The 14267-nt window shown below is 46.6% G+C and overlaps 1 protein-coding gene across 3 annotated transcripts in view; it reads left to right on the top strand.

Moving 5' to 3' along the window:
* The window catches only part of tafa5a (TAFA chemokine like family member 5a), a 61825-nt gene that overhangs the window by 13653 nt on the left and 33905 nt on the right, over window positions 1-14267 (top strand). Inside the window, exon 1 of one of the 3 annotated variants that reach the window (XM_061268885.1) lies at window positions 4738-5275. The exons of the other annotated variants lie outside the window; for them this stretch is intronic. Within the exon in view, the coding sequence (XP_061124869.1) occupies window positions 5185-5275 (91 nt within the window). The 5' untranslated portion in view covers window positions 4738-5184. Of the gene's footprint in view, window positions 1-4737; window positions 5276-14267 lie in introns of those variants that run through there. 3 annotated transcript variants of the gene reach the window in all.

Genomic DNA, 14267 nt, shown 5'->3' with positions numbered 1-14267 from the left:
TGAGCAAAGGGCTGCTGCGAGGATCCAATAATGTGTCCATCAGCAGCCTGTGGTGACAGTGTTAGTGTTTGACGGGCTGCTAGAGCATTAAAAGAGCGAGCGAGCGAAAGAAAGAGAGAGAAAATCCTCTCGCCCTTCATGTCACTCCAAGCACTTTCCTCGCCGTCTTGCCGGAGTCCTGCGAGACAATAAATTTGCCTTCCCGCACGTGACCTCCATGCCTTCGACTTTCTCTTTACCCTCCCGCTGTCTCTTCCAGGCCAACGTGCCCTCCATCTAATGATCACATTTCTTTACGGCTTTCTCCGTGGCGGGGTGACTCAAGGTTGTCGCAACCTGGAGGAAACTGCCCTTTTCTTTTGATTGCGGGTCTACCTTTTGCCTTGGCTAAGTTGCTGTGTGGCTATAAACGGACGCGGGCTTTTCCATCTCCGTCAAACTACCAAACAACTTTGGTCATCTTTCAATACAAGCCCTACAAATAAAATGTAAACAAAGGGGGAAAAACTGCAATTCGGCATTTATCGTCATTCTCCAATCGGATGACAGAAGAACTTGGTGGAAGAATGGTTCAAAGCAATACTGAGGTTTTGTTTCTTTACCCCGCCCACATTTTCTCTTCGTCTCCCGCACGAGTCGAGATGCAAATGATTGTTTTTTTAATGCTTTGGCTGTGGCAAAGGCTCATGTTATTGCTTCTATCAGTGTGTCACCTTTCTTCCTTCATTTCCATACGCATTTTCCCGCCTCGTATGCAAAAAGTCTCGGTCTCGCCCAGACAAGCCGACGGTGGTTTTCTTTGCCGTGGACGGACAGACGGACAGGGGGTGGGTTTGATTCCGAGCAGGCCAGAAAGTGCGATCCATTTAATTTTGTCAGCGTATTGATTTTTAATTTCCGCCCAACAGATTTAATTTGACACCCTCGTTGCATAAAATGATCAATAGTGATGAGTCAGGTGTCTTTCGGGTTCACTTGCATGGAAAGCATGAGAGTCTTCAAGGTCACAACTATGATGGAGTGCCATGAGTGTTATTTTACTAATATTTTTTTTTTTCGTGGTACTCGTGTTGGTGCAATTTATGTACATTCTGATTCATCACTTACTTGTTTCGGGATTTCAGTGCAGCTCCTTCCGGGAATTACTTGTGTCTTTTGATTAGATAGATTTCTTCTTAGGGCAAAGTGCTTGTTGGCAAATGGCGCTCACTTGTCTCCATACGTCACCGACGTCTGTGGGCGGGGTGAAATAAAAAGTTAGAGACGCAATAAAACGCACTTTTGTGGCAACGTAGCACTTTGTCGCTAACTAATCACGGCAGATGAGGCGTCGGCCATTTCATTTCCTGTAATGAGACTTAATGAAATGTCCGCCGTGTTTGCCCATGTGTGTTTACAGACGATACATAATTCACCATCGGAAGAAGTTTGTTTTTCGAGTCGGCGGGAGTGACATTGATTCCAATTAAACAATACGGCGTGACGTTGCGGGCAGTTTACAAATTAATAAGGCGCATATTTAATATCGGGAGTGGGATGAAGGGCTGACGCAAGTTTTAAAACGGCGTCGCCGCTAACGTTTATTTCGCGAAAGCCACAGCATGTGGTCTGTGGAAAAGCGTTGGATTTATAAATGGAAGTGATGAGACATTTTCTGTGAATTTATCTCGTGGCGAGGGAGATTAAAGGCAACACGCGGAGATGTGAGATATGAAGAGGAGCGACTTGAATGGCTCGCACGTTGGTCATTAGCGCTTCGGGGGGATTAGAAAATTGTCAGGAACGCTTAAGGGACTTCCGAGAACGTACGTAGTGGATTTCATCTTGTCAATCAGCTGAGACGTTTGACGTGAGAACTGCAATTATTTCTCACCGCTGATCTACTCGCAAGCATATATTCTTTATCCTCTGCATTAAAAGTAAGCTAATATTGTGTTCCCATTTTATTCCAATGGCTCAATTTTTTTTTTGTGGGTTTTCCTTTGAGGAAAAAAAACGTAGCCATCAAATATTGCGAGAGCAAATCTAATCAATGCGCCTTTCTCATGCAAAGGAGTTTACAACTATACATCGGCTTTAAAATCTTTATGTTGTCGTAAAAGAAGTCAAGTTATGGACTCCCGGATGCTGACCGCATATTTTTTTTTTCCCCCCCCGCTCGGCAAAGTTCCCAAACATATTGCAGCAAAGCCGTTGTTGATTTCAAACAACGTTATGTGTGCGGTCTCCCGAGAGCGTCTCTGGGCTTTCTTCCACTAAATCAAATTATAAAATATTCATTCGATGCCATTTGGAAAAGTGTTTATTCAGAGTTCACAAATGTTCGTCGCTTCTGCCGCCTCAACTTTTTATGGCTGATTAAATTTGTGTCGTACACCTCGGTGGACATTTGCCTTCCGTTTTGGCTTTTCCCTCTGATTAAGCCCTCTCGCAGATTCATCGGCTATGGGAAATAATGGGAAACACAGAGAATGTCGAGGTTTGCGGCCATTACTCATGGCTTTTATTGGCGAGGGCTCGTCCTGGCCCTCGGCCAATGACCTGCAAAAGGACAAAGCGGGGAACGCCTTTTCTCGAACAGCGAGGGGGTGTCAGGGAGAGGAAGAAGCGGCGGGGGGCACTTGCAACTAGGTGAGGCGAGCTTTATTTATGAATTAATAAAGCTCGTCTCACCTAGGGAGAGGGGGGGAGGGCTGGAGGGTTTTCCGAAACGTATCTTTGTGTGGGAAGAAGGATTAGAACAAAATAAAAGATCCTACCAAGACCACAGGTGTCAAACACAAGGCCCGGGGGCCAGATACGGCCCACCACATCATTTTATGTGGCCCGCAAAGACAAATTGTGCGTCAACTTCACGTGTCAATACTAAAATTATTTTCTCCAATATTTACTGCCATTCATCTTTTGAAAATATTTGATCAGTTTTGACTCGTCTCTGATTCCGATTATAATTTGTGTCGCCTATATTGTATATAGAAGACGCTCCTCCGAAGGAAACAATGGCTACTGACTCCCTCAACTAACACGTTCGTGAGGTTGAATTTCCATCCCAAGTATCCGCCGACGACAATCCGCACGTTGATGAATAACTTAACGGGGTGGGAAGCCTAATTGCCGCTCGGTGTTGGCGAAGGCGGCGTATAAATATTTCCTCTCATTTACACAAACTGCTTGGCGTCACTTTGAATTGCTGTGACAATTTCTTTTCTTTTTTTGGGGGGTTCTAACAGGTTGCCGCATGTTAAGTGTCAAAACAGGTGCCAAGTCACGTCAACCGTGCGAACGGTTCTCATTGGCTCCGAACTTTTCAACTCTGTCAATGTACTATATTTAGCCGCTCCGCCGGGGTGTGCGCTAGCATATGCTCGGTCCATATGATCCTGTTTGACATGCACGCCCGAGCAGAATTCCCAGCCTCAAATCCTTGTTCGGGTCAAGTCTCGGGATGCATCACAAGTTAAACACGTGCGGCGCGATCGTGGCGGAGCTGGAAAGCGTGCAGTTTGGCACTTGATAGCAGAGACTGTTATCAGCTAATTAGTGTTGGGAGCTGCGAGGGGAGGGGCGAGGAGGAGGAGGAGGAGGGGGGGGGGCTTTCGGCTCACTTTTCCGGTGTGGGTGCTGCCATCACTTGTCATCTGCCTCAATTAGAAATGCACACAAGTGGGCACACGAGGAAGCCCCCCTAAAGAGTGTTAGTGTGGAAAAATGGCTGACCTACAAATCTTTTTGTGTGTGTGTGCGCGCGTGTCATTGTTGCAAATTTGCATTTTCTCTTTTAGCTTCAAACAACATGGCGGGATATAAATAAGAGGAAACAATTGCATTTGTTTTGCACTGCAGGGGCGGGATTATGCAAGCTATTGTTTGGATTCTTTGCTCTATATTGGATCCTCCTTCAGTCACGCTGCTTTCAAGGCTTCCTTTTTGAAATGCTTTCTTTTTTTTTCAAAGAATTTTTCGCCATCGTATGATGACATCTAGGGCTAAATATGTCATGCTTTTCAGTTGGCGATAAATCCTTTTGGATCACAAACTGAGCGATGATAATTCATATTGCCTGTTGCCAAAACACGGAGGCCTCGCCAATGCGGAAATGCAAAAAAAATAAAGATGCCGTTTCTACATCTGAATTCTGATTTGGGAAAACAGTGACTCATTTGTACATTGAACATGTCCACACTAATCCTGGAAATGGTGCAATAATTTGCCCTGAGGGATAAATAGTGTATTTAAGAGGTGGCTTCATTTGCCTAAAATAAAAAAATCATCTTGATAATTAATTTAATTTGTGTCCCATTTAGAAGGTACAATAATGAGACCATTTGTGCGCTCGAGATAAAGACATGGTGTTGGCCTCCACTCTTATCGCGTCGCTACTCTAATGGAACTAATTGGTAGCGTTCACAACTAGTGTTAATAACACGCAAAACTGCAGAAATAACCGAGTGACGGCACAACGAGCGAACTGGATGGAAACGCTTTCAACTCGATGTTATTTGGCGAATACATTTAGCCTGAGCTGTCACGAAAGCCAGCCAATTGCCCAAGTCTTATCAAGCGTGGCCATTATTGAGGAGATGCATCTGACAGGCATACTTATCGCGCCTAAAGAAGTCGCATTGGACTGGTTGGAGAGGGGAGGGGGTGAGGAGGAGGGGAGAGAAGAGCGCAGGGAGGGAGGGAGATGTACGGCAGCATTGTAAGGAGAGAGAGGAGAGAGAGAGAGGTGGAAAAAGAAAGGGGCTGCAAGCGGGGGGACTTGGTGGCGAGTGTTTGTCTCAGCCTGAGCGGCGGCGGGGGTGGTGGTGGTGGTGGCGACGCGCGTCTGACATGGTTGGAGAGCGCTGGCCGTGGGCATCTCCTGCGCGCCTGGGAGAACCGTCGGGCGCACGCTCGAAGGACACTCTGCTGCCGATCTCATCGGAACAGCCTCGGGGGGCGGCAAACAAGTGAAAGACGATGGGCACCGTTTTGGAGTCGCTGTGACGCACTGACGCCGGCGCGCGTTTCGCTTTCAACACTTGGACTAACGCTTTGGATTGATTTTTGCTTTTTGTTTTTTGAAATACAAGACGTGAATGCTGCATTACAAGGCAGTGTGATTATCTGAGTTTGGACGAGCCCCCCCCCCCCCTCCCTCCCCCCTTCTCCTGCACCGCCACCGGCGTCCTCTCCGCCAGCATGCAGCTGCTCCGAGTTGCGTGGGCACTCACCGGAGCGGCGATCTGCTGCTTCCTCATCCTCCTCATCCACTCTCGTCTGCTCAAAGAAGGTAAAGCCACCACCTCGGCGCTTTTGCGCCATCTCCGCGCCGCCGTCAAGTTGCCGCCAAAAGTGCCCGTGGGCGTCTGAAAACAACATTCATAGTGTTAGACGTTCACAAGGTCGATTTATTTGAAATTACAAGCGGAATAATGAACACGTCCCAACATGGGCATGAAGAGAAAGCGGCGAGTGCTTTGTTTTAATCCGTCTCAATAGATGGCACTAGAGTCTAGCTTTAGGGGAACATGGAGGTCAAGCCACGCCAATGTTTCCTTCTGTTGTCCGCCCTTCTGATTCTCCAACAAGGTTGAATAGCAATTAAGATCATCACTCGCCCCCCCCCCCCCTCCTCTTCCTTCCGGCCATCATCACATCCACGCTTGCATGGTTGACACATCCCCTCCTTTTTTTTTTTTTTTGAAGCTGATGATGGATTGATGGGATTTGATTGATTTCATTACTTTTATTGCTTCTGTTTCAACGGCGAGTAATCTCTCAGGGGGGTAGTACATCGTAAGCTCCTGCTCCTGAAAGTCAAACGGTCGCTGGACTTGATGAACTTGGCGGCAAATATAAAGCAGTCGATTGTCCCCACCAAACACCGCCCCCCCCGCCCGTTGATCCACTCGGAGCTTATTTTTTGACATCCGAGCTCGCAAAATGGTGGCGTTGAGGATTCTGTGCTGGACCTTTGGACCGCCTGATGTTTTATGACATGCTTGGGGTCAAAAGAGCATCCTGTGGCCACCTCAGAGTATGACAAAGCCGTCCCTCCGGGCTATTGTAACGCAATCAAGCATCCTTCCAGTCAGCAGCAATGTCGACTTATATATATTTTCGACCTTTGGCGCTGTCATGTTGCGCGAGAGAGATTCCTCTTTTGTTTTTATAAGCTTAACATTGAATAGCTTGGAAGTGTTAGCTGTGAAGAATGCTGCCTTTGTGAATGAACAAGGTCAAAGACAAGGCCTCATACATGGAGGGCCTTTGGTTGGGGGGTGGGAATGGCGGAACAGGATCGCCTTGAAATTCTCGAGTTCCACAAAGACAGCCTCATTTTAGCATGTCGCACATTGGCCATCTGTATATTTGCTGACACCCTGTTCAACACGCATATTTTTAGACGCCAGACTCTGCTGGCTCCAGATCTGCCATGGAGGGGATCTGCATGAACGTTCGGTAATGGTGTTGACTCCCCGGCTGAGAACCATTTCGGCATGAAATGGGAGCGATCATGCAATTTTTTAAAAAAAGCACAGCTTTTAAAGGTTAATAGGTGCCATCGCTCTTAAATGCCAAATGTTATTAAGTGGGCTCTTCAAACTATTGGGTCATAAGTCATCCAAATTGGGTGAAATTGCAAATTTAGTGCCAGAAGCGAGCACATTGGGTCAAGATTCTGACGTCTCAACTACCTCCATAGCGTCTCGTTCTTTTTTTTTTTTTTTTTTTTATACGTGCAAGCCTTTGACACTACTTGACCCAAATCTTCCCGAGGCTCTGAGCCGAACCGCCACACCACACAGTCACTCCCGTCATTTTTTTTGTCTCTCCGTATGTGCTAAATCAAAAGTGACGCGGGTTGCCTGGTGTCAGCCGCAGTGTATGAATACACATCTCTGTGTCGCTTTGGACCATTACCCTTAACCTTGTGGTTTTTAGGATCAATAACTGCCGGTGTCAGGCACACTGCGCGCCTCTTTGCTAGCCGAGCGGGTTGGAGTGGAGGGAAAGGCTTTATGATTGAAGGAGAAATGATGTGTGGCTGAACTCGCATTCAACTTCTCATTGGAGCAGACACCATTTTATTCGCCGAGAACGCCTCGCTTTGAAGTGGGAAGCTGCTTTGGGGCCTTTACGAGAACGGAACTGAGAAGTAGTCTGGCGCAGGTTTGCTACCTGATTCTTCACATTAAACCCGGGCGTCTCGTTTTAACTACGAGGTGGGGAAAAACGATCATACCGATACGGGTCCAGAAATCAAATGAAGGTCTTGGTGGAAGGTTTGGAATTTGCCAGTTTAGCGTGGGTGAGAAATCCAGATCTAGAAAGTCGCAGTTTAGCTTTAGCCACAGGTGACCACAGTTGAGTAGAAGCACCCAATGTCTAAAGCCAAAACTGTGGCACGGTTTTGACTTTCTGGACCTGGATTTGGAACGTCTGAAAGTGCTGGTCCAGTATCTGTTAACAGATTTACATCTTGGTCAGCGACTCGACCTCTCGATGACTTACCTTCAGTGGACGAGGAGGAGAAATGTCAAGAGCAGTCAAGTGCAAACTGCGGCATTCCGACCCAAACATGTTTGAGCAGCGGCGTCAGTCATTAAGTCATTCCTCCCTTTTTTTACACATCTATTATTCATCCTGTAGGAAAAAAAAAAAAAGGGATTTTACAGATCTCAGCCTTGAAGCATATTTGCAGGCTCCAGAGACGGAATGATAATGCGCTTGTATTTAAAGCCGCAGTAATACTCCGTCGGCATACAGAAGCAACGCAAATCTCCCGCCACCTCGACTCGGCCGCTACGTCAGCGTTCGGTGACGCATTTCAACCGGGGCGGTATCATCTGGAATCTATAAGGCCAATTGATTGATGACTTCAAGCCTTTGTTAATGAACGCCATTGGATTCATCGCTGCGAGACCCGCGGCGGCGTTTCAAGCTAATCAAACCTTCAAACGACCTCCGTGTGTCGTGTGTCTCGGGGGCGCTTGTATGAACTCTCCGGTCTCGGTATTTCACTTGCCGTATTGATTGCGGGGACAGTAAAAAAAAGGGGAAAAAAAAGTGTGCGCTATTGCACCCTGTTTTCCTAAAGTCGTATCGATTATGTTTTGGCAGCGCGGTGGGACAATAAAAGATGACGGGGTAGGGCGCTAATGAAACGCTGGCTGTGAGGAGCCACTTTGTCGGTTTCGACTCGTCGGTCAGGAACAAGGCATCGACCATCCGGGATGTGGTCAGTGCAGGCTGTATAGATCGTGAAGGGGGAGGGGCGAGCGGTTTCAGAGGTTAGAGACTAGTTGAGTCATTTGTCTATCTGCTTGTCAACAGGCGAGACAAAGAGCCTCTCACATCAGCAGTTTCCTCCTCGGTCCATCCTCGCATCAGTCCATCACCGTCATCGGGCCAATCCCACTAAAGCCCCGCGTGTGTATTTATTTAGATTGAAGGGCAACAAGATGGACCCTGGGTCGGTTTTATTCACCCTGCAGATTATCGATTCCACGGCGGCCGAGTGCGTGGCGTCCACGCCTTCCCGAGGAAATGACGGCTGAGAAGTGTGCTTGCCCTTCTTCGCTTTCACTTTGCGCATCCCCTGCCGTGCCAAAAGGTAACGATGAGGTCACCCCCCCCCCGCGCGGAATCAATCGCCGCGTCTCTGTTCATCTCGCTAATCGATAGCTACTTAAGAAGTTTGATCGTCTTTGAGTCTGCAGTCGTTTGAATGCATTTCGAAACAATGGGCTCTTTTTTTTTTTGGGAGGGGGGGGGGGTACCCGAGGCCCATTGCGCCGCAACTGCGGCGTCGGTGATAACAAGCTCGGTCATGCTTTATGGATCGGCCGCTTCGGAACATTTTTCTCTATTTCCATCTGACAGAAATCTGGGTTTAATCTGACATTAGCTCGGCGATAGCGGGTGAACTCACCTTGGGCTCAAAAAGGGGGCCCGTAATATCACAGATACGGCGGCGGTGCGCCACAGAGCGAAATGGCGTGTTTCTCTTTAGAAAACTAATGGAAGCTTTATCGATTCCAACGAGCCCGAGCCAACTTGCTTTGTCTCGCCTGTCGGATTGTGTCTAAAGCAATTTCATAAAGATCATTATTTTCTTTCTGGGGATAGCTGGCTGCTAAACAAGATCTCCCCAGCTTCCTTCTTGCCTTTTGTTGCCACATTGGGTTGTTGCGCACCAATAGAAAATGAATTAGAACCGAATGGCTAGTAATGAAAATCGCTAAATAGAAAAAGCCACGGCGCGACACATCCCGTTAGCTTGTCGCACCCTTGAATGAATTGCTCGCGGGTTCTCCAATTGCTATCTCGCCAATGCGAAATGGATTTATCCGAGTGAAAGGGACAAGCGATAAAATGATGGGTCGTAAGGAGGAGGGGGATTCGTTTATTGTCTAACGTCAGCGCGTCGAGTGTCGGCAAAGGTGGTGACATGCCTGTTAGTCACGCGTGGCGCCATTCATTTGTCCGCACCGCCGCGGCTTATCGTTGACAGAGCGTGCGAATATCAGCCGGGACGTCGCCATTTCTTTTGCGTCTCTGATGGGAAGGCCACTATTTTCATTTTGGTACTTTTCAAGTCTGGGCCTCGTTGTTATTGTTTTATGGCCGATGAATTCAAAACTGTCGCCGTGGCGACGCCGGGAAAAATTCGACTGATTTCAATTGAACACCCAAAAATCTTTTTTAGCGGGCTATTGGCTCACGTGATGTTTTTATAACATCCTTTAAATTAACTAACCAAACACAGTATATGTGTTTATCCGAGGAAAGGGACCACTAAAGGATCTGATATTGCTGTTTTGCTCAGATTGATGCATTTGTGGCAAAGGATATTACTCCATAACTTATCACAGCCTTGGTTAACGGCCATGCACCCACAGGACACTTGATTAGGTACGGCTAGAGTGTCTAGTTTGGGAATACCGACTGTGTTCCTATTGCGTCCGATTTAAGATGATGAACTCCAACTGCAAAAAAAATGAATACTCGAGCCATCCAAATGGAGTAACTATAGCAACTTTTTCGTTAATTGTTTACTCTCGGTGCTTTTAGCGCTAGGATAATACGACGAAGAATGAAAAACAGCTGGGGATCGTGTTTCTTTATCTTCATCACGGTCCGTTCCGCACAGGGCAGACGGACTTTCTTATTGTACCTGCAGGGACTATTTAAAGCAGACTCATGAATACAAAAAAGCGTCCGTCTTTTTTTGCTGCATTGTGTCGTTACAGTGGCGGGGTGGCTTTCTCACTTACAAGTAATGCATGCATTGCGTAGTGTAAAGACAATAATTTATGATGGGCTATGAACAGCTCGGCCCGCTCGGGCTTTTCTCATCATCTGAGACGTAATGCGCTTTTTTGCAATGCATCGATGTGACCTGACTCACTTCTCTCTTTCAAATCAGCCAACTTTCTTTTGCCCACGCCGCTGCTTCTCCTTCCATATTTCAGCGCTTATTATCAACCGAGAAAATTCACAATGAGGCGACGGAGACGATGGTTTTAGATGGGCTGTTTGAAGCACGCGCGCTGACAAAAAGTCACGACGGGAGGGTAAAAGGAAAAAAAAAAAATGAAAAAATCATTTGATTTTAATAATCACATATATTCTGCAGAGGGAATATGCCGGCGTGGCACATTTGCCTTGCTGAACAGACAAGAAAAAATTATACCTGGTGCGCCGCCACCTAAGCTAGACGCTAATACCACATCCAATGAGTTGAAAGGAAATAACGCTTGTGGGATTCGGGGGAAAGGGAAATACTTGCTTAGATCAAAATATTGTACAAAAGGGCCTTTGGGGTGCTACTGTACACTTCAATCACACATTCGAGTCGTGGCCTCAAAATACCCCGCGGGGCATGCTAAATGCTAACAATACCCACAGTCACGTATTATTTATCCTCTGCTTACCGATTCTCTTCATTTCTCTTTTTCAGCTTGTATTATATTATCAGAAGTTGTTTGAAGGGTTATAACGACGCTACCGTGTATTTAACCGTACACCCTTTAACTCTCTTTTGTTTTATTTGTTAGTTTTTACAGTAAAGCTCGACTGGAAGTAGGCTTGTGTACAATTTTTGCCACAAAATGTTTATTGACGCGCCTTTAAGCAAAGGGGAAAATGTTTTCGCAGTCATTTGTGGGTAATTTCGATTTGGTCGAGTGAAAATAAACTTTCATTGTCAACCGTCTGCTTAAAATAAGTACCGTCATTATCTAGAACATGGCACTCAGAAGCCATCTTTTCATTGATTGTTCAGCCAGGCGTTTTTTTATTTTCCAAGGTTGCGACAACCAATTTAATTACGTTAAAATGTCGCCGAGCGAGATGCCAAGTCTGTCCACTGACTTTTTTTTTGGATCATGAAATGCACACACGTCCAAATAACATGGGCTGTCATTGGGTTGTCACACTTTGGCGCTTATTTAAGTGCTGACATCACAAGTTGGCCGGATGGCTAACGGAGCGGAACCGACTTGCTTTCTGGCTCAGGTAGAAGCCCTTTTTTTTTTTGTGTGTGTGCAAATTGCCTCCCTAATTGATGGACTTTGACTGGTTGCTGAGCTGGCACCTTGCGGGAACATGCATGTGGCGGGGATCCACAGCGGCTAATGAAATAATTGACACTGAGTGCCTCAAACGCACTTCCACAAACGGGTCTTTTATAGACTTACCGTCTCTTTGCACACATGTCCACGCACACACACCGAGAGTCCTGATAACAACTCGTGGAGGAGCCCAACGCGGCTTTGGTTGTAGCTTGCAAATGAAGTAACCCGGTGGCAGAGTACGGCCGGTCGGTGACGGCAAATGAGGTGGAAAAGGAACAGACGGGTAAAATGTCGAGCCAAGAGAAGACAAGGCGCAGTCTGCGCTCGCTCGCCGAGCACGTTTGTATTTGAAAGCAAACAAATAGAGATGGGAGACAAGTCGAGGCCAGTCATAGGTGGTTGCAAATTGTTTCCTTCCTGTTGGAAATTGGAGCTGGTCGCCGGGGCAACTGTCAGTTACTTCCCGATAAAGTGTTTATCAAATATTTTCTAACAACCGCGCTATGAGAGATCAGCAGGTGCGAAAATGCCACAAAATTGGTACCGGACATTTTTTTCCCAGGCTCGAGAACTGTTCAAAATAATGTATGCATTAGCTCACCTTGACTGTTTAATATGTAGTGCTTGTAAAACGCTCCTGTTGCGACGAGGTGAAAGGTCAACTCTTAATGGCACGGCGCTCCTGCTGCCCGTTTGCATTTTAATCACTCTCCTCGTTAATCCGGAACCTAATTGCGGAGAAGTCACAGGGAGAGTCGCAGGTTATATAACGTTTGGCTCTTGATTAGTCGGCTTCACGTACAAATAAGAAGCCATTTGAATGCACAACCAAAAAAAAAGTTGGGTCACGTATGGGCCCGGGCGAGCGACCATGATTGTTTCTCTTTGTGGGTAGCGTGAGGAGGCGACAGAGTTTGACTCGAGAGCCGCTTGGTATTTTTACCCAACGTCCTTAAAATAGTCCCGCGCGAGTACATGTGTCTTGCCGTGTCGCCCTGTGGAGCTGTGAGGAGAAGACACGGCGTGCAAATATACCCGTTTTTTTTTGTTTGTTTTTGCCGTGCACACACACACACACACATGAGCAGTCAATAATTAAGCAAAGTTTGGACGAGCACAAAAGAAAACTAATACGAGCATCGTGTTACCTTTGGAAATCCATCCAGGGACGTTTCCTCCTTTCTTCTTCCCCCTAACTGGGCTTCTGCATTGGATCAGACGGCGCCTGCATACCAATGGCGCCTCCGCTGGAGAAATTGGGGCTGTGGGAGGAGGAAAAAAAAAGCCAGCGGCAGGATGAATGGGAGGGACACGTGGACGAGATGGAAGACTGCGGAAGGTGTCCTCCACGCGAGACGGAATCGATACGGCGCTGCTTTCTTTCAGCGTTACGCTCCGTGGACTCGTTACATGTTTCGGGAAGTCAAACAGAACAGAGCGCCGGCCCGGAGCTCGGTATCCACCGAGCAGAACAGTTCGATTCGAGGTTCCGAGTAAAAACGCGCAAAGTCCGACAGTCCTCGGGGTCCTCACTCGGCTTGTATTGATCGGTAGCAAGAAAACAAAATGAAGCATTTATGAAATGGGATGATTTATGATTAGGCCCGAATGATTAATTGCACTTACGAAAATATGGCGAAACGATCAAACCCGTTTTCATCTCACGAGACCTCACGAGCAAATATTAAAATCAAAGGGTGACTTATTCCTGATAAGACAACTCACCTTGCGTGCTCTAAAATAACAATAAAACCTTAATATTAAAAAGAACAATAACTAGATAAATAAAAGAGGGAAAATAAAATCATCAATAAATAACCTTGTTAAAAAAATAAAATAATAATATAACCTCAATAAAAAATTTAATTTCAAAAACTGCTGCTCCAGTCAATAAATACAACGCAAACGGTCCCGATTGGCCCACACGTGGGCTTGACTGCGTTGGACCAGTTTCTTAAAAGTCCAAGCCATTTCATCTGCATGTGCAAATGATGGCCGAGCGCCGCCTGGTAATAACAGCGGCCGCCTGATGTTGAAGCAAATGAATAATTTATCATTTATGCCGCATCGAAGTGAGCACATCGTCTCCATTAAAGCACATTGACTGTGTGCGCGCTCCAGCTTCTAGCCCCCGCTGGCATTATTACTAATGCACACACACGTACAGTCACAAATGTAGAACTTCCTCTCCGTACTTGACATGCACCATTCCTCACTTCAGTTTTTTTTTTTATTCCTTTCCTCGCGTCCTTATTTCATCCTCTTTTGTTATGCTAAATGCTATCGTGAGTGCCGCTATCTCCTTTGACTGAGCAACCAGTTTTGGCAAAAGGAGCCGAGAATCCGGGCCGGGATGGATTTCCATGCTGCGTTCTGCCTGCTGTGAACTCTTTTTTTTTTTTTTTGCAGTCAAACGTAACACCATCAGGCCCTTGTCATCCTGCTGGTTGAGCACCTCGTGTACGGTCATCTCGTTTTTTCTTGTGAGCGGAATACCTTGCGCTCATTAAATGGCGCAGGTGTGACTCTATAACAAAAAAAAAAAAAAAGAATGTGCAAGTGGGAAAAAAAAAAAAAACGGGATGTTTGTCACATTTTAATTTCCGTTGACATTTGTCGAAGGGGAATGTTGACATCAGCTGCCTGGAACCAAGTTAGCCGAGTTCAGAGCATTCCGCCGTGACTCACACGCATGACAAA

Source organism: Syngnathus typhle, linkage group LG21 (genome assembly GCF_033458585.1).
Source record: "Syngnathus typhle isolate RoL2023-S1 ecotype Sweden linkage group LG21, RoL_Styp_1.0, whole genome shotgun sequence".
NCBI classification, from domain to species: Eukaryota; Metazoa; Chordata; class Actinopteri; order Syngnathiformes; family Syngnathidae; genus Syngnathus; species Syngnathus typhle.
The sequence above is the reverse complement of the archived record's forward strand: the minus strand, read 5'-3'. Positions and strand labels throughout refer to the sequence as shown.